This window comes from Epinephelus moara, chromosome 11 (assembly GCF_006386435.1).
Source record: "Epinephelus moara isolate mb chromosome 11, YSFRI_EMoa_1.0, whole genome shotgun sequence".
NCBI lineage: Eukaryota > Metazoa > Chordata > Actinopteri > Perciformes > Serranidae > Epinephelus > Epinephelus moara.
The window spans coordinates 20387800-20414333 of record NC_065516.1 but is presented as its reverse complement, the minus strand read 5'-3'; the positions used below and the strand labels follow the sequence as shown (position 1 = coordinate 20414333).

General features: G+C 42.4%; 1 protein-coding gene across 3 annotated transcripts in view; it reads right to left on the bottom strand.

Moving 5' to 3' along the window:
- Positions 1 to 26534, bottom strand: part of si:ch73-206p6.1 (phospholipid scramblase 1) — a 65394-nt gene that overhangs the window by 3507 nt on the left and 35353 nt on the right. For 2 of the 3 annotated variants that reach the window (XM_050056300.1, XM_050056298.1), the window contains 6 exons: positions 6079 to 6146; positions 3918 to 4007; positions 1644 to 1686; positions 1323 to 1543; positions 991 to 1152; positions 315 to 476 (listed from right to left, as the gene is read on the bottom strand). In XM_050056300.1, coding sequence (XP_049912257.1) covers positions 315 to 476; positions 991 to 1152; positions 1323 to 1543; positions 1644 to 1686; positions 3918 to 3986 — 657 coding nt within the window. In that variant the 5' untranslated portion in view covers positions 3987 to 4007; positions 6079 to 6146. Of the gene's footprint in view, positions 1 to 314; positions 477 to 990; positions 1153 to 1322; positions 1544 to 1643; positions 1687 to 3917; positions 4008 to 4637; positions 4710 to 6078; positions 6147 to 26534 lie in introns of those variants that run through there. The other variant, XM_050056299.1, reaches the window with a different exon arrangement.

The window sequence follows — 26534 nt, the reverse complement described above, 5'->3', positions numbered from 1 at the left end:
TTAGCAGATGTGGCTGCAGCAGAAAGAAGTTTTGAAAAGCTGTTTTGCATCTGTAGTGATTGGGGTTGATTCAGGTCACATTTCCCACAAAATGTAGGCTAAGTGGTGCATTAAGTGGTAGGTACACGAAGTTTCCGACTACCAGTGAACTGAAAGACATCCCCATGAAAGCGGGGTCATATGAGGCTACTGCTACTCTGTGACTGCCACATTCGGCACTCTTATTTTGCTCGGAGAGAATCCTAGAGAAGAAATGTAACTTTACTTTTTTGACATGTTGCTAAACAACTAAGGGTACATACTACTTTACTTACAATGAGGAAACATGCGCCGATCATTACAGCCTTCATTCTCACATCCAGGTCCATGGGGAACTGGATACCAAAGTTGTCTGAATCTGTGAATGCTTCCCGAAGAAGTCCTGTCCACTGCTTACTGACTTTTCCGATCTTGCTGACTTCATCCATCGTCAAAATCTGCAGAGAGAGTTTCAGAGAGGACAAAATGCTGACATGTGTTGCATTAGGATGAAGATCAATCCCTTAACTTGTTTGGTTTTGTTGGAGGGAGATCATGGAACGATTCATAATCCCATCCAATTTCAGCTCTTTGCCTGCTGCCACAGTAACTTGAATTTTCTATCCCAGTAATGACTTCAAAGCAGCTAGGGAGGAACCAGGATGGTAATATCATGCTTCAGTTACCCCTCCTCTGGGTCTGGTAAAAGGTCTGTATCAGTGACCCAAATCCCCTTCACAGCTCAATCTAATAAAACCAGCTGAGCCGTGGAACAATGGCCACACTGTGCCACACAAGAGCATGCCCTGTGCGATGGCTTCATCCAAGCTGCAGCCCGCTCTGATTGGAAACATATTTCCTGCTTCAGAGCACATGGAGAATCCCTTTCCCCCCCCAAAAAAAAGTCCTGAGGGCGAGAATGTTACCGTGTTTTCACAAATTTAATGGATCTCTATGTTTAGATAAACCCACCTCAAAGTCAACATCTGGAAGGCAGCTCCATCCACAGAAGGGCCCGTGGATCTTCAGTACAGGCTCGGTGTGTTCGTTTGCAATGATGAATTTGGGGGAGAACGGGTGCCACTGTTGTGCAACGTACCCCACTGTGTTACCGGGGGGAGCCTGCACCTCCAGCTGAGTGAGGGATTGTGGGAGAACAGAGTGTGATTTGTAGCCACATCTTCACAAAAAAAACTAGACGACACTGAATGTAAACAGTAATGGATGTGGTGAACAAAAAAACTCCTCGAACACTGTAATTTCACGGACACGGTGTCAGCATGTCGAAAGGTGCTTTCACTCACCTCTTGTAGACAACAAGGGAAGAAGCAAGACATGCACTTAAGTGGCCGGGTGACGGTGATGACCTCTTGTCCGAAATTGTCGAGGACGTGGATGGTGAAGGGGCGCAGGGGACCACAACACTGTCGACTCAGGCAGTCGTTCTCCTCGACCGCATAGAACACATTCTGACCCATGCTGTTACGCACTTCATACTTGTTGTTGCTTTCGAAACCAACAAGGGCTGCATGGAGGAAAAGTACTCATGAAGATATCATTGCTGCACAGACCCTGCAAAACCAATCTGTACTTTACAGAAATCAGTACTTGTTTACATACTTTACCTTCAACAAGCTCTACTTTCTGTTTGATGAGTAGCTGATCCACCTAGAAAACCAGATACAATGGATTCAAATGTATGCACTTTTGTCTTTTTACATGCAGCAGTTCAGTGTAGTGGGTGTAGTTGGAGAGGAGGGCTTTAAATACAAGATGGTGTAAGCATCACAGCTACAACAATTAATTAATTAGTTGTCACAGGTTTGAGTAAAATGTGTTCTTAAATGTGAATATTTTCTTGTTTCTTTACTCCTCTATGACAGTAAACTAAATATATTGGGGTTATATATGAAACAAGACATTTGAGGACACTATCTTGGGCTTCGGGAACCACTGATCAACATTTTTGACAATTTTCTGACATTTAATATTCCAAACAACTAATAGATTAATCGAGAAAATAGTAGACGGATTACATGACAGTGAAAATAATCATTTGTTGCAGCCCTAATAAGCATGTTCACATTTTGCATCTGGCCAGTAAATGATAGTGTGGGGTCACTGACATGTTAAAAAAGATCTGTCCAGCTGTGCAGGGTATAAATATGCAATAGTCACTTCTTTTTCCAGTGGATCTGTATATTGTTTTTTTTCTGTGGACATTGTCATGCACTTCTCAAGCTCCACTAAAATGTAAGTGTTTTTCTCCAACAGAGACATTGTGTGCTCAGTGCAGTTTCTGGGCGTTCAATCTGCAGAGGTGAGGGTTGGAAGAAAACTCTTTTCCCAAAAGATCCTTTTTTTTTTTACAGTCGACAAATTGACCTATCGTAGCAAAAGTGCAGGCATGATTGATAACATTGGGGATGTTGCTGTTCTTTTGAAAAGGCTTGAGACAAAGTGAGACAGCAAGCACAATAGCAGGGCCCTGAAACCGGATTCAGCCCTCATGCAGTTAATAATTTACAACTTTGCTTTTGCTACTGTGACGTGTCAAAATTTCGTTCATTAAAAGACCTATCTTCTGTAGCATCAGTGCATTATAATATCTGTATCTTTAAAGGAGAAACACCCGCATCAAAGTTCATACATGTTATTAGTACGGTCTATGACAGTCCAAAAAATATTAGTTAACATGGGCACCTCTCCCAAATCCAAAAGCTAGAGTGCTACAACTCAAATTTGTGATGTCATCATGTATAAAGTCTGGAACTGCTTCAGTGACAATGAATGTAATGGGAAAGATTACTGGGAGCACCCACAGCAATGTTCTGAGTATAGACCTAATCACAATGTTTGTTTGCTATAACTTCTGGGTAGAAAATCTTTGCTTAACTAAAATCAAACGGCACTGAACAAACATTTCTTCAGTTGGTTAGTTTTTAGCCACTTAAAAAAAGTGCCACTAAAAATCTGTGTAAGTTTATGCTATATTTACATTTTTTGCTTGCTATTTTCGTCGGGGGATTGAAGCTGTTACATCAAAGCCATCAGACTCCATTGACAAAAACAGTAATTGTACACAGCAGAACACTGGAGTTGCAGGTGTGTGAGCTCAGGCTGTTAGTATGTGTGGTTAAGCGGTTTTGCTGCAGCCCTATCCACGTCAGTGCATTGCTTTGCTTCCATGTCAGTAGATGTGGTTTATCAAAGATAATTTTAAAGCAACACAGCACATAAAATAAGCACAGCGAGATGTCAGATGGGTCTGCCCACAGTGTTTGATTATATATCTTTAAATGTTAAAGTTACGGCTAAATATGCCAACAGAAATAAACAAGTTTGCTGAGTTCACATATCTCAGCAGCTGAAATGAATTGCCAACTGTCTACCTGGAAGCGATTCTCGTTGTTAGTGTGAATTGATTTGGTCTGTATGAGTACATTTTCTGTTTCAGAACTGAAAACACTTCAAGAGGATAAAGCTTACTGGGTAAAAAGGGAAAACATTTTGTGAGTACTCAGTCTCCCAGTTAGTGTCTACAGAGCAATTCACGAGTTTATACTTGATGACATCACAAGGTTGAGACTTCTCTGGTTTCTGGCTTTAAGAGAGAGCAGCTCAAGTTCACAAATTTTAAATCGACCTTTCCTTTTTTGCCATGGAAATAACATACTGGAATTCTTAATTGAAGTGGTGTTCCCCTTGAAGGTGTGAAATATGTTTTAAAACTAGTTTGAAGTATTCTGTGATATTCCAGGCATGATGTGATGATGTTAGTTTTTTATTTCTTCTGCTCTTAATGAACAAATAAACAGACTTTATGTAGGAAACAGGCCACTAAACTAACTTATAACATTTGTAAGAAAAACACAAGCTTAACTAGTTTAATATTTTACCTGAGTCAGGTATTCTAGTCCTGGTGGACAGCCTGGTATCCCCGGGTTGGGCACAGCATACATATCCATTTTGTCAGACTGGAGGGAGACCTGTTGATAAATGCAAAGATTAAACTGAGATACAGCGCCATCTTGTGCTCATAGAGGTGACACATAAACAAATGAAGATGAGTCGCGGTTAATATGTGTGTCTGGGCTGTGTTGTTAAAGGGAACAGGGGACACTCTTGTCCTCTCTGTTACAGTGTACATGGCATTATTGAGGTATAAACAAGCAGCTGAGCAGCTCGTCCACAGCCTGGGGGAGCTGCTGCTGGTGGTGGTGCTGCTAGTGGTGGTGCGGGGCTCCACGGTGGGCGACACAGATAATCTTGCTCATATCTGGATTTAACGGGCTCCAGACGGGAACACACCACCATGAGCGATCCTGTTACTCCGCTTATTTACACATATAAATCAGCCCTGAAGGCAGCACATGCCACACCGCACGTCTCCCACATGTAGGCCATCTCCACAGCACGTCTCTGATTGATTATATTAAGAGTGTGATGTTCCCAGCCTATGACTGTTTGGGCTGCTGACGGGAACGCACGCCGAGCACCGATCCGCCTACTTTCTCACTCATAGGAGACGTCGACATGTTAAAGGCGACGCGCTGTCGTCAGCAGTCTCCATCAGCTATAAAACAGGCAGATGTTTGAATGAAAGCAGGATTACTCACCGATATTTCACCTGCTACTCCAAATAATAACAGGCCACTCCGGAACCAAGCCTATGGAATAAACCTATAAGCTCATTGGTCGACGTCAGCGTACTTCCCATTTCCATGCGCCAATCACAAGACGGGAATATAGAAGAGGACTCAACAGAACAGACATGAACGGACTAGAACAACATGTAATAGAACATATCCACTAATACCAATTGTATGCCACTTTTTTCTGGATTTTCTGATTATACATCAGAAGCTTGAAATATGTTTTTATTTTCAGACATATTTATAGTGATGATAAATGAACAAATTTTAATTTTTCATTTTCCAGATGTGACCAATAATTTGACAAATGTCTGACGGTAAATCCATTGAGAGAGTGTTCTCATGCAAGTACTTGGATAGATGACAAGCTTTCATTTAATGTACATAGTGCTGCTCTAATTAGGATGCAAGATTAGCTTTTTTATTTTACGTTCAGTGCTAGGAAAAAACACGTGGGAGCTACTTTTCTGTCTGTGATTGATTGCAGTGACATATGCAACCTCCTTGATTCAGTATACAATGCATCTCTACGTTTTATCACAAATGCAAAGCCCCTTACTCATCGCTGCATTTATAATTTAATGGGTTGGACGCCATCGACCACTCAGACAACAGCACTGGTATATTTTTATCTATAAAGCAATATTGGGCAAACTTCCACCTTACCTCTGCACCCCTCTGTGTGCCAGCTATGCTCCTCCAGGTGGTTGCTTTTTAATGTAGCCCACGTTTTAACAGATCTATATTTTCCTACTCTGCACCATGGACATTGAACAATCTTCAAAAAGATCTCAAATTAGAAACACTTACATCCATTGATGAATTTAAGGGCATCATAAAGAATGTGGTGACAGAGACATGTTTTCTTGGGAGGCCACTATGATTGAATAGTTGTTGTTTTATTCTGGATTTTGTATTTGTTGCATTGTAATGTGTTGTGATTGTGAAAAGAGGTTTTCAATATCAATAGGACTTCCTGGTTGAATAAAGGTTAATGCGTGGCACAATTATGTCTTTTACAAAAAACTTATGTATCACATACTGTATTTTATTTTAGATATTTGTAGGGTCATTTTTTTTTTTCTGTGTAAGATTTAGAGGGCTTTAGTGTCATATGGCAGCGAGGACTGCACACTGGAACCAGCTGAAACTTCTGGTTAGAGTTCTTTCAGTGTTCATTGGTTAGGAGGTTTTAAACATGAGCCAAATTATCCACAGAGGTCTCTTCCTCTCCAAAACAAACTCACCCAGTGATTTAAACTGGTAAAAACATTGAATAAAGCAGTTTCACATTACAAATCAGTGTTTCTCTGATGCGGTGTGGCATGCTGGAGTTGTTCAGCTCACGGACAACATGCTACTGTGTGCTCACCATTTCTCCCTGATAATAATAATGCATGCTCACCTTTTTTTTAATCCAGATTTTCAGGAGGTTTTTACTGGGAGACAAATTATCCACAGAGGTAACCTCCCCTGCAAAACAAAGAGACACAATGACTAAAACTGGTAAAAAACAAACAAACAAAAAAACACTGAATAATGCAGTTTCACATTACAAATCAGTGTTTCTCTGATACTCTGCGGCATGTTGGGGATGTGCAGTGCTCCCACCACATGCTAATGTGCTCTCAACTTTTTTCCCTGATGACTTAAGATTCAGATGTTGGGAGCCAAACTATCTGCAGAGGTCTCTTCCTCCCCAACACAATCATACCCAGTGATTTAAAAACACTGAATAAAGCAGTTTCACATATCAAATCAATGTTTTTCCACTGCTGCTCATCACAGATGGGCCTCTGACAACTGTGGCTGACGCAAAAATGTGAAAATGCAAATAGAACCAGTGTTTGATTTGTCTGTTCAGGGCTACTGTATTAACATGGTGGGGAACATGGTGATCTCCATAAAGGAGAACCCACTCGCTATGTAGATATAATTGGCTCATTCTAAGGTAAGGAAAACACAATTATTCTTATTTTCAGGTGATTATACACTAGAGACAAATATACTTGTAATGTTAGATTCCATTTTGCCAATACATCCCCTCAAATCCAACATACTATACCTTTAAATAAAAAATATAGGCACCCTCTTCATTTTCAGACTCTGCTGTATAACATCGAATAAAAACTTTTTAAATATGCTTTTGTTATTTGATATGAAGAAGGCTAAGCAGACTGAAAGGATGGAATCTTCGAAAGAGGCGTTCAAATTTTCAAAAATGTCCTCACCAGAACTATGTAAACATTAGGAGTCCCTGTTTGTCTTCAAGAGTATGTTGACTAGTGGCCATAGGGTTCTCTATTTGCAGCTAGTGACTTAAATCAACAGTGAGTAATAATTGTACATGTAATTTGTTAAGCTATGAGTTGAGGAAGAAAAGTCAGCTAGCTGCCAGGCTCATTTATACAATGCACTTAAGCAGTTAGTTAGTTATTTACATTATCTTTGTGTTGTTTTTTAACTTTTATGGCCAAAAGCAAATAAAGAAAAGGGTTACCGATGTGTTATATGGGCAGATAATATCGTCTCATATCGATCGCAAGCCCCTGAATCGCATTGAATCGAAACCGTATCATGGCAGACTTTGTAATATCGGCAAATATCGTATTGTTGTCCAAAGAATCAATATAACATTGTACTATGATGAAACCAGTAATTTACACCCCTAATTTACCTTGATGCTGGCTTCAGTTCCCTATCTTTGCTCCCATCAAAGCCACCAGACTCCCTTGGCAAAAGCAGTAATTTTAGCTCACTGAACATCGGAGCTGATGGTCTACCGCTGCCTCAGTTACTTAGTTAGTTTTATTGTGTGACTTTTGGGTATCTGAACTAAGTCTTTTATAGGACAAAGTCACACAATGACACAAATAAAATAGCTGATCAAGGCAGCAGTAGACCAGCAGCTCCTGTGTTCAGTGATGTTAAATTACTGTTTTTCTCAATGGAGTCTGGCCTTTCAGAGAGCAATAAAACGTTTTCATCTTAGGAATCACTGTCTGTTGGCAAGGAAAAACAGAAAATATTCTAAATATACATGAACGATACATCACTTAGCTTCCATGCTAATACTCCTGCCTGCTTCTCCAAACCTTGAGCAGGTTTACTGACATCTACTGGAGGTAGTACACTGACTATGGTAAAGTACCTGATACACCCCCATTACAGCCCCTTTTACACTGCCAGATTTTCCGCGAATGTTGGGTCGTTTTGCCGGCACGCTGCGAGCGTTTAGACACACAGAGCCAGATTGGTGGGTTGATCCGAGGCCCCAATTTTCTGCCTCGTAGGGTAGTCATACTGGTGGAACCCTTTTAGTTTAAACAGACCGAGGCGACCTTCCGCAATGGGAGAGGCTGTTGAAGACTTGTGGGAGGAGCTGTTGATGACGCCGCACGTGCGACCCGCTGGCGGGGGATAAACAGGAAACAGCTGATAGCAGGAATTAGCGAGCAGCTAGTAGCAAGAGGGAAACACAAACCTGACAGACACTGTAAAGATGAGCAACTGGGGACACAAGGAATTGTGCGCCCTCCTTGTCCTCGCAAACGAAGAGGCCATTAACCATCAGATGACGGGGACGGCGAAGAACAGGCCGATTTACGAGAGAATTGCTGAAGGACTGAAGGACCGTCACTGTTTACGTCACACGCTGAGCTAGACGTTTTGTTACTTGCTCACGCCCCCCATTGCCCCGAAAAAGGCGCATTCTGTATCAACAAAAGTAGGTAGGCGGCATTTTGCCACACTCCCCGATTTTGTTTTTATACTGCCAATGCTATGGCTAAAAAAAGACTGCTAAAAAAAGACTGATTGGGCTTTCCTGCAAATTTGCACAATTCCTATCTACGTAAAAAGGGCTTACAAAAGATCCAAACTATCCCTTTAAGTCGCTGCATAGCTCACCAAAGAAGGAAACTCTCAGCTGCTGTTTAATTAGCAAGTACTGAATGTGTTTAATGTATGGTACAGTGCACCCTGGTGAATGTAGGTCACCAGCCGGTTACAGTTGAACGTATGTGAAGACAGTGTATTTATCTCTTACATTACCTGTACTGTATATAGCCATCCTAACAGTCACAATATGAGTCTATGCATATTATTGGGACACATACAATGATAAAAAACACACAAACGCTGTCCTTCAAGAACAGCATTGCTTCTCTGTTAAGGTTATATTTATACTATCGGATGTCAAGCAGTGATTGTGTTACATCTACTGTATTCTAGCAAATTGCATGTTATGAGAGACACTATATTTTTGCTGTCCCGACATTGCAGTGGGAGAATAATTGTTGACAGCTGTGACCACAAAGCTGTTCTCCTTGTCACTCAGCTGCACACACAAGCAATAGAGACATGCAAGGTAAAAGTTAGCTGCAGGCTCGTTGTTCTGATCCGGTAAGTTAACAGTAATATAGAGTAAGAAAAATCAGATCCAAATGAAGTATGAGCATCCTAAGGAACATCATAAACCTCCTTACATTTGCATATAAGGAATAGATGAGCAAATTTTATGCAAGAAAAACAAGAATTTTAAAAGTTCAGTGTCACAGTCGTACCCTGCAGTGCATCACTTAAAATCTGACAGAGATTAGCGGTTTATAATAGTTAGAATAAGTCATGCTGCTACAAACTTTAAGGCAGTAACATAACGACATGTTAAAGAGAAGAATCTTTACACACAGCTGATGTGCACTTGAACTTTATGTGTGGGTTATTATGCTTTATATCCACTGGAGAGCAGTGTTGAGCTAATGATGCTCAGCCTCATGGCCATTACTAAGACTAATGCAGAAATTGCCTTTTCATTGTTAAACAAAATAGTCCCAAACAGACACACAGTGACATACACACAGTACACACACACACAAATACACTTACTACCCTGTTACAAATGACACGACGTTGTTGGGCCGAGTATCCTTATTTGCGAATACAAATTACCTGATTTCCTCAAGCGCTACTGATTTCTCCAAGAAACACTAATGAGAACAAATGATGACTCGCACGCAGATCTGCTGACACTTCAGGCACAGACAACTAAAAACACGTTTTAATTGATTCATGTTAGTGTAATTGCTTACAGTGACCTGACGTAGCCTAGAAAACACTGCATATATAATAAGTAGTGTGTTTTCTGCTCTACAAATAAACAAATTTATATATATTTTTAATGATAGCTTTACATTTTTAACTTTTGAGGTGTATATTTAATTGAGCTTTAAACACACTATATCACACGTAGAATAAAGCTGAACAGTTGGTAGCATCAAGGGTCCTTTTTATCACCCTGAGTGTCCAACCCGCAACCCTGAAACTTATGTTCTTCATCAGTGAGATCAAAACAAAGTAATGCAATGACTTTGAAATGGTGGCGTTCTGTGCTCCCATCTGAATAAACACACCGGACAGTCAGGGGTCTTTGAAAGCCAGTCAGATTGTCTTTCTGACTCCAAGAGCCCAGTTACTCCCACCAGGGGTTTGTGTGTGTGTGCGTGTGTGTCTGTGTGCAATTGTACAGTCCCTGCTCTCCACATTCCTACCTGTTTTACAATTTTTCTGTGTGTTTGTGTTTTTTTTTTTTCTCTTTGCGTTAAGGTGGTGCTCTTTACCCGCATGGGTAATCTTTCGTGCACTCCTAACGAGGTTGTCATATTCGGCGCATAATGAGGAGCCTAAAGATGAATGTAAAAATGCCTCCATTACACCGCTTTCATCCTCTTGTTCATTAGGTTAGCATAAGGTTACAATACATTACACCGGTCCCAATGTTCCACACACAAAATTGCATGTGTCACCGAGGGGTTGTGTGTTAGTTTGCCATGATAATATTCATCCATGTACACACAAACACGCACATAGTGGTGCTATACCTGCCTAAATTTAACCCCTAACAGAACCTCAACATTGTCAGCTTAAATCTGACTTTTTTTGGTGATGTTTGGAGAGTAGGTTTTATAAATGTCCCCATCACACTGGGTTTCTGATACATTATGTCTGTAATTCACACCCACACACACATACACACACACACACACACACACACACACAAAATGCAAATCTGTCCTGCATGTTTTCATCATCTGTGGATGTCCAAATTTGCCACATTCACCGCTTTTGTTATTCCGTCTCTGTCTCTTCACCTCTGCCCATCCCTCACCTCCCTCCCTCCTTTTATTTCTCCCATTTCTGCACCCCTGTCAAGTGCTTTGTTTGCTGTGACTTTCCATGCGGTTATCTGAGCGCAGACAGTATGCCTCACCCTGGCACAGGACCTCAGTTTCCACGGCAACTTTATAATTGTTTTGGATGCGTTCCAAACGCCACTGGATACCGAGGCATTATTGATGTCAAAAGAAACATGTATGAAATGAGGAGATGTGGAGGCGTCCATATGGTTCTGTACACAGCCTCATGCAAAGCCATTTAACCGTTTTTCAATGGGAGTTTTGTGATACCGCTGAATAGATCCCACATGTGTCGCATGATATTTCATAATTTTGATCTTTCTGTTTCACAAAGGGATAATGGCACGCATCACAAGCCACTGAACTGTGCAATATTTCCCCTATTCATGTCATTAAGTCATTGTCACAGTATGCACTGCTGGGCTGAGTATGGTGACCTTACTGAATACAGTATGTCCATCATGATGCTTTTATGCTTTTATTATTAAAAAATCTGAATGGTAAAAATGAGAATAAGGTCCATCTGAACCCATGAGGGAAAATAAAAGTCTGCAGCACCAATAGCTTTCCCCAGTTACCGTAAAGTGGGCTGTTGCCGGCCTCATTCACTTCAAGTAGTCTTTGTTTTGACAGCAGAGGCGGTATGAGTTATCCCAGTGCTTGTCACCATAACCATATTGTGACCCCCCCCCAGCCCCCACCAACTCTCTCTCACACACATATGCACAGCCTCGCAGCACCTCTGCGCCTTGAGCTGTGGCCATATTAACCACTACGCCGCAACACTCATTAAAATAACATATAGTGTCAACAGCAGTGTGGCCCCAAGTGGATAAACCCAAAATGCTCTGTCTTAACTTAATCCACAGACTTGTCTCTACATCAGAGAATTGCCCTCCGAGCAGCAGGTTCGCCTCTTGCTGTTGCTTATGAAACTTTGACTCTTACGGCACTCTTATATCACAGAATGTGTGATTTAAGAAAGAAGAAAAAAAAAGAACTGAAATGAGGTCCTGACTGATCTTTTTTCTCTGATCTCGAAGCCTCCCCTCCCTCTGCTTAATTTATGACCTGCGAGGAGGAACCCAGGGAGTGAGAAGTGAGTGAGACTGGTGTGAAAGCCCTGAATAGAGCAGGGGCAACAGGCCCTCCAAATAACACAAAAGAGGCACCACAGCTGTTTGGAGGCAACACAAGCCTTCACGAGGCACTGTCTTCTGCACTGGGCTCCCAGACTGGCACTCACGCTGACTTTGTAAGCCAAGTTGTTATATGAATACTGTAACACAATCATCACATTAAATCTGTGAGTGGAAAACCTTCCAAGGCGTGTGAGGAAAGTTAAAAAGAAGACAACTGATATTACCCAAATAAGTCTGCCTGTTTTGCTTGAATGAAAAACCACAGTTTTTGTCACTGATATTTATTATTGGCTCTTAACTTGTCGCTAAAAGGAGGATGCTCCTACTGTGACATTCGCCTTTGAATTATTTGATCTTTCCATGATGCTAGCAACCGAACATGAGGAGAGAAAGATGTAAATGAGGTGGCAGGAAGAGATCAAACCGTCTCTATTCCGTAGTGAGAGCCAAGAGGAGGGAAAGAAAAACAGCACAACAGCCGATCACCTTTGCAGAGGGCCGGATCATTCGAGGACCCTGCTGAGCCGCAGGAAAGTGTCACCAGGCCTTCGTGAGCTCGCTGTCAAGCGCCAGTTACTGACTGTCAACTGCAGCTAAAAATGATTTCAGAATCCGGGGTTAGAAGTTCAGCGCACTGTTTTCTTCCCCCAGACTGAGGGGAAAATGCTGTCACCATAGCCGGGCCCGTAATAATTTATTCCCCCCTATACAAAACTCTGTTGGCTCCCCGTTCCTACGTCTGCTTCTTAGTTTTGCACTCACGCCCATTAGCTAGCCACATGCAGGACACGTGTGAACTCTCAGGATGATGGCGGATTTTCTGTATAACTTAATTGCAGCCCGTATCCATCGTCATGACCGTGTTAAAGGAGCCACTATTGGAAAAGTGCTCACTTTTGAGCATCTTTGTTTGCATTTGGTGCGTTCTCAGGATTGTATTTGCATGTTTTGTTAGCATAATTGAGCATTGACATCGTCCTAGCAACCTTAAAATCATTTTTTGAGCCTCCTGGATGCACAAACTTGAAGCTGCATTGTTAGACTAGAATGACAAAACAAAGATGATACTTTCAAATCATGTAAATTGGGAACTTGGATGAAAAAGAGTGTAGTCTGCTCTCTTTTTCCATCTCTCTCTCTTTCCCATCCGTCCATAGAGAGAGTATCCGGAGCCATCTGCAGACCACGATCCATCCCCAAACACTGGGGATCACAAAGGTGTTATTTTTCAAAGCTGGCCCTGTCCACCTCCTGCCGAGGGTTTGCGGCTGCGGTTCAAGGGAAGGTGGGAAACTTCTGAGGCCCTGTTCCCCTTGTACCCCCCTCCCTGTCGCCTGCCTCCTCAGGGGCAGCCCTTTGAGGGTGTCATAACTGCGGCCTGTATAACATGGGTTACTGCTGACGGCGGTTGGTCACAGTTGATGAAGCCTTTAAAGAAGCCTCCCCTCTCATGGTTTCTGTTAAAATTCTGGAGAGCGGGAGCAAAGGCCTGGCTCCCAGACAATTACAGACGTAGTAATGGGAGGACTCTGGGGTAGGCCTGCATTTTGACTTGTGATGGGTAGAGGGTGCTCCAAGTCCACGTTTGAGGAGTATGTCGGTGCAGTGCAACCCTCCACTACCGCCTTCTCTTTTCCCCCCTCCAAAAAAATGAAATCACCCTCTCCATTTTAGTTTTGTGCCTCCATGCTTGCAAGTTGCCTCCACAAAATGAGTCCTCCATGTTTCGCGCGACTCGGCGGTCTCCATTTCCCGAATCTAAAGGGAGAAAAAAACCCATGAAGACTATGAAATACGCTTTAAATGGACAAAGCTGCAGAACATGCAGCTGTTGTGGTGCCATCCTGTTATCTTGGGCATTGGGGGAGGGTGTACGCAAGGTAAAATGGGACAGAACGCCATGACAGTCTGGTGGTAATAGCATGAGAGGGTTCGCAGCACCTGGTACTCACCTCTTTCTCCGGAGAGTCCCTGCGGACACGGTGTCCCGCTGGCATACCGTAAAACTTGATTGTGGAAAACACCATCACGCTGAGACTGATAAAGGGAAAAATAAAAGATGTTTTTATTTTCAAATTTTGGTTGTGCCAGCAGAGGAGGGAAGAAATTGTTGTTTAAATAACAATTTCGTTTTTTATGTTTATGTCCAAAGCCTTTGTAGATTTATGTTTGTTAAAGTCCAGAAACTTCATTTAATGTTTAGTAGTAGTAGTATTTTTCTTCTGAAAACTATTGACTTAGTTGCACTGGCACATGCTTCTGTAGTGTAGATTTTCTGATGACATATGGTTTCTAAAATTTTTCGGAGATGGGCAGTCATGGATATTTAGTAGATAAAAATTACTTTAGATTTCTTTTCCTTTTTCCACCATTTCACTTCTTTCTTTCTTTAACTTTGCTAAAATCTCTATATTGAAGTTGTTGAGAATAACCAGATTTTCAGTCCTGGGCTTAATTATGGCCAAAGTATTATCTCGATAAATCAAAAGTGATTTTATTTCGAAAGAAAAATGTTACACGCCAAGAACCACAGATGCTTGGACATGTTCTAATTAATAACATTTGACATCTGTTCTGCGGTTTGCATCTGCAAATCCAGTGAAAATCTAAAATAAATATTCTAAAAAGAGAGATATTAATGTATTTATTTTTAAATTCTGAGTACATTTTTATTTTTATAATTTAATTATTTTTACATTTTGTGTTTTTTTTATCTTAAGTCTGTCTCATTTTACTACAATTGATTTTTAAAAATTTAAAAAATATTTTTTGGACTTTGGACACATTAACAGATTTAAATTTATATAATTTAATTTTCCATATTTGTGCTGAAAAAAAGTCACAAAAGATAAATATTCTGAAGTTAGTGCACCAGTACTGAATGTTAAATAAGAAAAACTGCAAGCGTACAGTGAGTGTGCTGTTTCTCCACGTGTGTGTGTTGAACCCCGGCTTGACCAGACAGATGCAGCGAGGCGGCCACCTTGCCCTGTGTGAGTCAGTGTCGGTGCAAAGTGCAAAGGCCAGCGCCGTTCAGGACTTCTCCTCAGGCCGTGCTACGTGAGCTGCAGCATGTGGACGACGTGCTCGGGAGCGGACCTGAGGAGCCCCAGCGCCGCACAATGCTCCTCTGTTCTTTGTGCTGTACTTCTATCTCGCTCTCTCTTTGTCTCTCTCTTTCTGCCCTGCACACACACACACACACACTCACACTCACACTCACACTCACACACACACACACACACACATGCACGCACACTGAAGAGTTCTCTCCACACAGTTGGAAAGACAGGGGTCACTGACTGGATGCTCCCAGCTGAGTACTTCAGTGCAGCCCTTTTCTCAAACACACACACACACACACACACACACACACACACACACACACTTCACGTGCACTGTGTTAATGTCTTTTTCCATGCTGGCACCCTGCACAAAGCTCTGGCGGTGTTGTAGTCTGCATTTCTCTCTGAAACTCGAGCATTAACTGAATGTTTTTCTCATTCATTATATAATCAGTAAAAACTGTTTCACAAATGCATCTGAGGGAATGTGGACTGTTGCTAAGAACAACAATCTTGATAGTAAAATGTTTTAATAGTATCTTTTTAAACCAAACACTCATTAAAACCGAAACTATTTGCGGTCAAATTTAATTGTAATTATGCTCATTAAACCTATGTTGACGACTTATTAGTCTCCGAAAAATAGAACAGATAGTGTTCTTAATTCAAATAATAAAACAAAGTGATTAAGTCATTATTTAAGAGATTCTCTGTCGTCATTGCTCTCATACAGGTGCTGCAGGATATTCAGTGTCTCAGCTGGCACACTAGTTAGATCTGGCTGTTTTCAAACCCCAGAGCGAAGCAACCCTCGGCCTGGAATCTTACTTTGGGATCCCCGTAAAATGAGTAATTTCTTTGTGAGATCCATTTATGTTTATTTTACAATAAAGCGACCATTAATGGTTCTGGAAAATTGAAACCAGACATACAAGATACTTGAAAACAAGGTCTGCGCAGTGAATGGGTATTTCATTAATCCTATAAGGGATGTCCCGCAGTGATTAGCTGGAAAGCCCATAAAGGTACTGAGTTTCACTTTATTACAAGGCAGGCTTTTTATATTATTGTAAATTGCAATAACTTGCAATAAAAGTAATGTTTAACAAAAAACAAACAAAAAGTATGAAGGGAGTGATTAAATTATACATGAATAATAGAGTTTACTCTTGCAGAAGTTTGACTTTGTCTAAACTGATGGACCGTGGTTCGGCAGATGATTCAATCGACAACCTCTCGATGCTCAGCTGAATTAATTACTGCCATAACGCTGCCGTATCGATCAAAAACACAGTGATCCTGTGGCCGTTAATCATTTGTGTCAAAATGGGAGAAACATAACCCAGCCAGGCAGTGCAGGGGGCGTGCAGAGGAAGTGGAATGCATGAGGAACAGGGAGGTTGATCCCTCTGCCGCTTTGACGTCAGGCATCCATCTACTGGTGTTATTCCTTAATCTGATTCACTTGGCTGCTCAGCAGACCAGTGTTGCCTGTTGGAAAGGTTTCATGTGTGTGATGGATGCTATTGTCAGAAATGCCAAGGTCAATATGCGACGCAGCAGCAAAAAAAAGAGGACTTTCTTATTTCAAAAGTGCTTCCCATGTATCATCATCTCTGCAATCTGACCTTGCTTCCCTCTGTAATAACATTCAGAGGGAGGACAACTGCTGGGTGCATGCTCATGGGCTGGCGTTGATCTTTAAAACGGGTCATGGCGCCGCAGAGAAGAGGCCCGTGTCACTCATGACAGTATGCAGGCGTATTACTTACACTAAGACAGATTTGGAAATGGAGTTGTACTGTCTGGCGTGAATGCTCGGGGACAATTATGTCTTGATTTGAGCATCTTAACAGAGGGGCCACCATTTGACTGCGCGCTCTCTGTACAACAGCAATTAGCTGATATCCAGGCACATCATCGTGTAAACAGATTTAGAGTAATGAAATGTCAATTTTGGCAAATGACAAACAATAAAGAAGACGTCGCACGAACAGATAAGAACTCTTAATAGTTTGACTGACACTGTCAGCCGTGGTTACTTTTGCTTTGCATTATACGATTCACTCAACCACATCACCATTAAAACTTAATCTCAGCACTGGCAGTTATTGATGCCACATGAGGCAGGCAGTGGGCAAACTTCGTGTGAAGGAGGGATTTTCTTGTCAACATATCCCGATGCTGGAGCTGTACGGGCTGATGTAATCCTGGTCATATTAAAGACCAACTCTTGACATTTTTATAAGAGCGTATAAAAGATACTCTGCTCTGTCTGATACAGTTTTTCCAAGGTAAAATTTTCTATCCGTATTAAAATATGTAAATATTGTCAGTTTCAAATTTAACACTGAGACACAGATGTTTCCTACGTGATGTGCACTAGAGGCTTTAAGTTTCCACATCACACTTGTCAGCCCTGTCCCCTAGAAATTATGTTTATATACAGGTAATTTGAAGCAGTAAATACATCTTGAGGGAAACAATTGCGAGCAAATTACGTTTTCTATTAATATAATGGGAAATTAATGTACCTGGCAAGTCGCAAAAATGTCGGCAAAACGTTTAATGAAAACATATTTCAGTTGTTTTCTGCCAAAATAGGCAACCCTTGGAATACGCTATCTGCTCATAGTGGCTACAGCATTGTTTTTTAAAAATAGCTTTTTAATTAACATTTAACCAAAATCACGATCTTTCCCTGAACTTAACCGAAGTGCATTTACTGCCTGAAGTTCTGGGGTCGATGTCCTGCAATTTGTATGCCCGCTATCCTCCCTTGCCACCTTCCGAAGCCTTCACTGTTCACGAAAGTAGTTTTTCGTTACCTGAAAGAAATGTCTATGAACATAATCCAGACACTTGTGTGATTACACTGCGACAACAACGTAATTTCAAACGCAGTTTTGCAGCGTACAAACATAAATTCCAGGAGACAGAGTTGCTGTTGTGTAAGCTGCATACTCGGCCATAATTGGCCCACAAACTAGTAGTGATGTCACAAACTCATGCTCCTGCATACATGTCTTAAACTCAGATTAAAGATGAGAAACTTTCCTCTTTCAGCAGTTGATTGTGAAAACAGCCATGTATTGTCCCTGCACATGCACCAGTCTGCACAGTGAAGGTCAAACATCCAAGTAAAGTCACAATAAGCAAAAAAAAAAATTGATTGTAGGGGGACTTTAAGTTAGAACCAAGATCAAATAGTAATGTTTTGCTTTCACTCAGTTAACTACTTAATTACTGATTTTAATTAAACTGTCAGATCAGGAAAAAATATTTCATGGTGTGTTATAACAAGGCTGTTATCACTCAACAAGGTGGGCATCACACCATCAAATTTCTTTCCTTAGTAATGTAAGGAAATGGCCGCTAACCCGGGCGGGGTTTCCCCACTGAGTCCTCATCTCCGACTGTCCACTGATTCACCGCTCCCACAGGGGAGACTGACCTCCTCAGCCACCTGGGGACGACCCCCCTACACACAGTTAAATATGCTCACAGGAAGGAACCGCAGAGGAGAAAATCATGTTGTTAAGACTCTACACCAAGCCGCTGTGTCCGGCTTCCTTTTTTCTACGGCCAGGGAATAAGAAATACCCCAAGTCTTGGAAAATGACTTCAATTAACCATAATGTTAATCACTATTGCTCAGAACAAAAGTCAAGCTGAGAAATCCCTTGATGGAAATTGTTATAATTGCCCTAACAACGGGAATGAATATTTCTCCCTGCTTAATTACATGTGACTTAATATTTAAATATACCATTTGCGGGTTTTAAAGTATCTTAATCACAGCCATTAATTTTAAATATCTAGCATTTGGAGTGGCGGGGGAGCAGACAAACACCTTTTACAGTGTGACTGGTTACATGTGGCAGGTAACGTTAGCAGAATGTCAGGTATGTATTATGCACGAGGCGCTGCTGACAGGGCCTGTATGCCACGACAAGAACAGGTAATTGTGCTTTCCTCGTGCGGTAGGAGGTAGGGAGCGATCTGTTACACACGAGCTGGAGTCTGACTTGTCGCTCTGACCCATCCATCGTAAACAATGGCACTTTTCAGACAAAACTCAGGCTGGATTTCCATCACCATGATAAAGTAAGGCAGGTTGTGGGAATATACTTCACTGTATTTTATTTTATTTTTTACAAAATTTAAGGTAGTGCTGAAATGATTGATAAGTTGATATGTTGGCCAGGAATATTATCACCAACTGTTCTGACACTCAGTTAATTGTTGAAGCCTTTTATCAAGCAAAATTGCCAAACATCAGCACCTGAAGTGTGAGAATTTGCAGATTTATACTGTTTAACATCATTGTAAATGTAATATCTTTGAGTTTTGGACTGTTCATCAGACAAAAAAAAGCAATTTGAAGATACCTCCCTGGACTTTGGGAATTACATTGGACAGTTTTCACTATTCTTGGACCTTTTGGGGGTCTAAATAATCAACAGATTACTCCATAATGTAAGTAATCACATGTTGAACCTTCTTCCATTTCACTGTAACCAAGACGCTAACATTTTCCAAAATTAATGCAGTCCTTGTCATCAAATGTTCATTCCCTCCTCTCCCTCGCTGTGGTCATTTAGGAACTCGTGGCATGGCTTCTCGAGGTTCAGAGGTGGCAACCCCAGAGTCCTGGCCAGCTGCCAACAGTGACTCTCCCAATCTGGCCACCTAAATCACCGCCTCATCTAATTGGCCAAATCACCCGCTGTTCTCAGACCCCCGTTGCTGCGTGGCAAAGGCCTTCTGAGGAATCAGACAATGTTTGCAAACTGTTAATGTTGTGTTTGGTCGGTGTGGATGGAGACGCTTCGAACTGTTGGGAGTATACAGGTTATACGGTAGGAGGAAAAAGTTTAGATCAGAGTGGAGTAAACCCGAATTGTATCTAGCCTGGCATCGGCAGACCAAATCACAAATGCGAATTAGTTGAGAATATTTTAGTTTATTTTCAAATATCAAGGGGTGGTATCAATACGTGACATCGCCCTGGGTGGCCATTGACCAGGTTCATCTGGTTTAGATGCCAGTCACAGCACATTACAACAGGGTGCAGAGATGAGCTGGTATATTAAATGTTGGCATATGAAACTTTTGCCAAATCCTATCCGAAGTGTGCAAACACATCTTTCTTCTTAAGAAAAGCTTTTAAGTGCAGATGATTGATCTTCTTTTGGCAGAACCGTCCGGTTGGTTCAATACAGACATAAAAGCGGCTTCAGCAGAAAGTTCCGCATCAGCTGCAGCCATGTTGGTTGTTTTCGAAAATGCCTCAACAATGCTCCTCTTTACGGTCTTTGTCATAAACACGCCCCGTATTAGATACATGGTTGTGATTGGTCTGGCCCGTTTCAGGCCGTTGAGAATCTGTCCAATGCGGAGAGGGACCAGACGCATCTGCCAGAGCAAATAAAAGCTCGCAGATTCGTCTTGTTCCCAGGCAAAATTTCATCCATTTCATATCTGAATTTCAACAGTCAGAATAAGTTTCCAGTTTCAGAGCAATTACAGCAATATACACAAATCAACCAGACACTGGGACGCTGCATTTCCACCATGCTGTCACTTATCGAGAGTTGACAATAAGCTGAAATGCTGCAGGGCTAACAAACACGCAGACATACACGGAGAAGCGCACACATCAACAGACAACCGTGCGCACACACACACACACACACACACACACACACACACACACACGAGTTAAGCAGGCCTTTGGGTCACGCAGTGTGAGTGAAAAACAGAGAGTGGGAGTGAGCGAGCAGCTGCAGGAGCCATGGGGTGGGTTGGGCCTTACGGCGAGCAGCGAGGGGCTGGGGGAGGCTTAGGGGATGGAGGAGGCTGAGGAGGCTGGGGAGGGCTGCGGGGAGACCCGGAGCTAGGGGCCGCCTGTTTAATTGGAGCTCATTTACACAGCAGTGGAGCAGGAGACACCTGAAGGGCCTTCCCTGCCTTATCAGCTAAATGGCTCCCGCTCCACATCTTCCACAAGTCGGATTCTTTTTCTTATTTATCACTCGGTTCTCTCTCAGAAAAACCGCTCTGATACTGCAGCTTTTTCTGCACACGTGGATTCCTTGAAATGCCCGTCCTCTCAAACATCAGACAATTAAGCGCAAAGAAAAAGTTACAAAAACAGCAGCAGAGGCAGCCCCGAGCTGCACACACAAGTTGTTGACATGCCTCGTAAACTGAATTATAAATGATATGCACCTTTAATACATTCTGCTGTTGTAATATAATTAAATCAGCCAGTGTTGACAATGATAATACCCACCATACCATCTTCCTGTAGCTTTGAAAAGCAGGTAGAGGATGGCAAGGTGGAAAACAGGAGGCAGCGGTGAGGTGAGGGGGAGTATGATGAGGAGGAAGACGAGGAGGAGGAGGAGGAGAGGAGCCAAAAGAAGGAACAACTTACTGTAATCATAGTCATGTTCAATCAGACACCTGCTATTAAGTTGATAAATACACTTTTCCCAGTGTGAGTCCGGATACACTGAGTACCCCTAAGGCACTGTTCTGCTCTTTAACTACCTACTCTGCCTGGCTTCTTCACTCAACCACCAACTCTCTTCCCATTAACTCACATTTCACCCAGTCTCACAAGATGTCCCGAAATCCATTCCTTATAGGGCACTGTATGATTGAGTAAATGCAGTCCTCGATGGTGAGACCAAGAACAGATTTGGTGAGTGGTTTTTCTGGCTGTTGCGGAGTGAAAGGGTAGGGATTTGGGGACATTTTTACTCCATTAGTAAGTACTATTTTGTCCTTTTTTTCCCTTCGTGCTTACGGTAATAAGAAAAAATGAGAGCGGAGTGTATGTGTGTTGCCGGGTTGGTGGGGGTGTGTGAGGGAGGGTGTATGGAGAGGTTGTTGTGTTTGAGGCAGGGAGGGTGCACAGACAAAGCTTGCCTCCTTAATCTCTTGTCTCGCCTTTTCAGCTCCAGTCGGTGCCCACATGCTGGTGACGGGGCCAAGAGGATGCCTCCTGTAGAGAATCTTACTCAGCACGGTGTCATGGCCGCCACGACACCTGATAAACATTAAGTACAGGCTGTGATGCCTAAGTGTTATTATTGTTGTTTATTTATTTTATGTCCCCTTAGTGTTTTACAGTCATCTCAGCTGTAGGCTGGTGGAATAAGGGAGCGATACGGGGGTTTGCGTCTCTTTAAGATGACTTTGCTCCGGACTTTAAGAGAATGTAAAGTAACCGACTTTAGCTCAGGCTCCAGATTTAAATGGGCTCTGGGATTTAATTAGCCGAGTTATCCAGATAACTTTGTAATCCTGAACTTGTGCTATACACAAAAATACCTTCCAGCATATTTGGTCCTCCTGGCATGTATTGTACCCCCTGAGTGGCTGCCTCTGGCATGATTACAGGCCATGGGGATGTGTTAACGGCAATCTGATCAATAAGAGCACACAATTTGCCTCTAATTAGCCTATTTTCTTCCTCTGTTTTTGGCAAAATAAAGTTGCCCAAAAGCCATTTTCAAATACAGTTTCTCCCCCAGTAAACGAGCTGATAAGCATCCTGCGATCAGCAGTGTAACAATATTGTATTTGGGTTGTCTAAATTCCCTGCACCAATATTATGAGTGTTCTAAAGAATGAGCAAAACAAACTTGTGGAAACAGCGTGGTTTAAAAGCCAGACTTCCCAACGTTATTGAAATCTAAACTTGCTTTGAAACATGAATATCCTGTGTACATTGTCCTGAAAATGTTTTCCTTAAGTTCCTCTGAGCCTTAAAAGAAAATTCATAACTTTGCGGTCAAAGTTCAAAACCATCCCCGGCGTGAACATCTGAACAAAAAAAAAAAGAGGCAAAACATACAATTCCCCTCTTAAAATCGCACATGTCACTGATTGAGTTGCAAACTGGCTGGGACGAGATGCGTCTGGAGGCATCGGAGGGGGGTCTCTCTCCATCTTTTCTCTTACTCTTCCATCCCTCTCTCTTCCTCTATCTATCTATCTATCGGCTGAGTGGAATTCATCATCTGTTGCAAGGGCGCGGCGCATGATAAGCATGCAAGCGGGTGAGCCGGGCCGCTATATCACTGGGAATGAATGAACGACCTCACTTTGACCCGACCAGGGGAGAAAAACACATGTTCTGCTGGTCTTGGCTGGCTGGCTACCTGCAGAGAGGGTTGGGAATTCCTCCAGCAGGAGGGATGGGGAGATGGAGAGATGGAGGAGGAGGAGGAGGAGGAGGAGGAGGAAGAGAGTCGGGCTCCATGTGTCTGCGGCGCCCTCACATTAACTTGGGGAGGATGTTGGCATATTGTCCTTTTGTCAGACATGGCTGGTGTCTTGCTGAAAGGGTTAAATAATTCAAGATGTATAGATGTTGGGAGATAAATTTGGGCGAGCGGGGAATCTATGGAGGGTGATAAAGTTAGGTTGCATTATATCAGTGGTACATTGGACTTGTTAAGGGGAACAATGTGAGAGAGTGTTAACCTCTGCACCGTGATAGACATTTAACAGGACGTTATAAAGCTGCTAAGCTCTCTTAGACCCAGCTCACACCGCAAATCCTGCGTTTCCTGCTATGAGCCCAGCAAGCTCTATGGCTACCTATTGTTTTTTATTACGTGTAAAGCATTTTTCCACTCTCTTAATCTATGGAGGGGAGCTCTTTGTCCAGCATTACCTCAATACCGAATCAGTTTCCATACTCTGTCCACCCATGTTCCGATGAAATACAGCTCTGGATTCCATCACCAGTGAGTTTATGTGCGCCCATATGTTGGTGTGTGACACCTTAAACACCTTAATTTGAGGTAATCCAGTGTGCATATGTGTGCACTTGTTGCCTCATGCGTGCATGTTTGCAGTTGTAATCTGCGTACATGTGAGTACACTTTATATGTGTGTTTATAGAGCAGTGTGTCTGAATATTTTACGCACATGGAGAAACGCTGTTTGCACCACCGCCAGAGCCCATATACTGCAGCTACCCGACTGTGTTTCAGTGTCAGACTGTTACAAACTGTGGAGAGGGGGCCTTGGCCTCATGTCTGGACATGGAGCTGGAGAATGTAGAAAAGGCGGCATGTGGCAGTGGAGGTATGGATGGCTACGGGAGGGCGTGGTCAGTGGATAAAGAGAGCGATTCCTGTTGCCGGGCTGTGGGATGAAGGGCGGAAAAGGGGTTGGTAAGGGGGTTGCTGGAGGCGGTCCACGTCGCCCCTTTATTTACTTTGACCCCAGGTCCGCAGGAGGCCCGGGGAGGGCACATGCCAAACTCCCCAGGCGGGCAGAGCTGCCCTGCCCTCTCTCTCACCTCTCTGCCCGCCCCTCTGTCTCCAGTTAGATATATGTGTGCTTGGAGCCAGGGCTGCATGAGGGCCGCTGATAGTCCTCTTCTCTTTCCCTTACATATCTGGGTTAAGACAGTTGGCCTCAGCTGAAACAAGGTTTGGATATGTGTGTTTGCGTTTGAAAGCATTCCTCAAAATGTTGTTTTATAGTGCAGATCATTGAATGAGTGATTTTATCATAACAAATTGCTGTGCATCTAATGTTAATGGCAATAGTTTGATTACTTTCTCAAATATTCTCAGTGTATCTTCTTAAAAAAAAGGCAGCATCATCAGTGTATCCATGTCTTCATATTCTAAATTAACTCTAATAATGTATCTAATATATGTGAATTTCGTGACACTGCACGATACTTTTCTCTTTTGCATTCCACCATAAACCAACTATGATTTATTCCCAAGCTTCTCCGCAATAGCTGCAGGGATATTCTTAGACAAATTAATTTCTCAGTCACGAGCAACAAGACACATTAAACTTTAATCTTAAATAAATGTGACACGTGTTATTTGAAGATGCAATTTTATAAATGCATATAACTAATTGGTAAATTATGCAAAGGCCTCATCAATCCCTTCCTTAATAAAATCACAATTAGAAGCAGAAACGGAGGATGATCGAGGAAGAAGGAAAAAAAAAAGGGAAAAGGAGAAAGAGCAGTGGCTCTTGAGATGTTAATTATTCTAATGAGGCAAAGTGTACCTGCCTGATGTCAATGTCATCACAGTAGTAATTATTACCATGGTAATGCTATTGCCATGGCGAATCAGAGTGTGATTTATTTCGTTAAAGCAATTAGGCGCTGTGATTAGAAATACAAACATAAATGCAAATTTAAACAGATTTTTCACTTTTATTGGCCGTTTCCATTTTTTAGTGCACATTTCTCTCAGCAACCTTTGACACGACCCTCCGCAGTCTCGTAGCATTCATGGCGGCATTTAAATGCTTCAATTAAAAAACAAAAACATCACATTTGGAGTCACATTTCTTCAGATTGTTATCGGCAAAGAGGAGCTTTTAGAGTCAGGAAAATAAATGAAGGCTGAACAGAACGCTGAAGCAATCATCTTGGCTCGGCGACGAACGTGCCAGTTGAAAACCATTAGTGTTTATTAGGAAGAGTTTTATTATTTTTTTAACACAAACACACTTTTTCACCCTGACACGTCTGACAGTGTTGCTGCTGACATCACTGACTGACTGCGCCTCAGTATCGAGGGATTTGGAGTGGAGAATTCTTGTTTAGCGAGGGGGACGGTTAATTGATTGTCAAATCATGTCATAGTGTAGAGGGTAACTGAGATGACTCCGGGGCAAATATGTCCTCGTGAACACGCTGCCCTCCTGCCCGGTGAGCTCAGCGGAGTCAGTCGCAGCACAGTGGCAGTGCTGAAAATGTCACCCCAAGATGACAGTCATATTCCATTACAGCTATCGCTCAATATCTTCATGCAGGGCAAATTATAGCGTTTCAACGGAGCATAAAGTAACAAAGGAAAAGCCATATGGATATAAAATAAATTGGAATTATTTTGCGAGGACTTCGGAACTCCCAAATTGTACTTTATTTGTGGATTTGATAGTTAATCGCGATTTCACAGTTGCTTTTACACTCAACAAAGAATAAAGGGGGGGGGGGGGGGGGGGGAGAGTTCAAAAATGAAAATAGACATGTTTTATGTTGAGAGTAACACGCTGTGACATATTGAATGACCATTACTCCACTGTAAACCGCTTTGCCATTGAAAGCTGAGGCCAGTGACAAAAATCTATCCAATTCCAGTTGTTGTAAGTACCCAGAATATATTGGACTTCTATGGGGACGCGAATGAAGCTGCTGGGCATCCAGCGTATTTCAGCTCCATCTTGTTTCTTGCCGAAAGGCTCTGGCGTGGGCCTGTGGTTGCCAGGCGCCTCCTGAGGTGACTCTATCAGAGCCAGTCAAGCCTGAAATCAATCACTCACACCCATCAAAGGCTGCCCTGCACCGCCATTGTGACTGAGCCATCTGGGCCTCAGCACACTGTCTACATTTATCTCTATGAACTATATGTGTGCATTCTTGCTTCTGTGTGTGTGTGTGTGTGTGTGTGT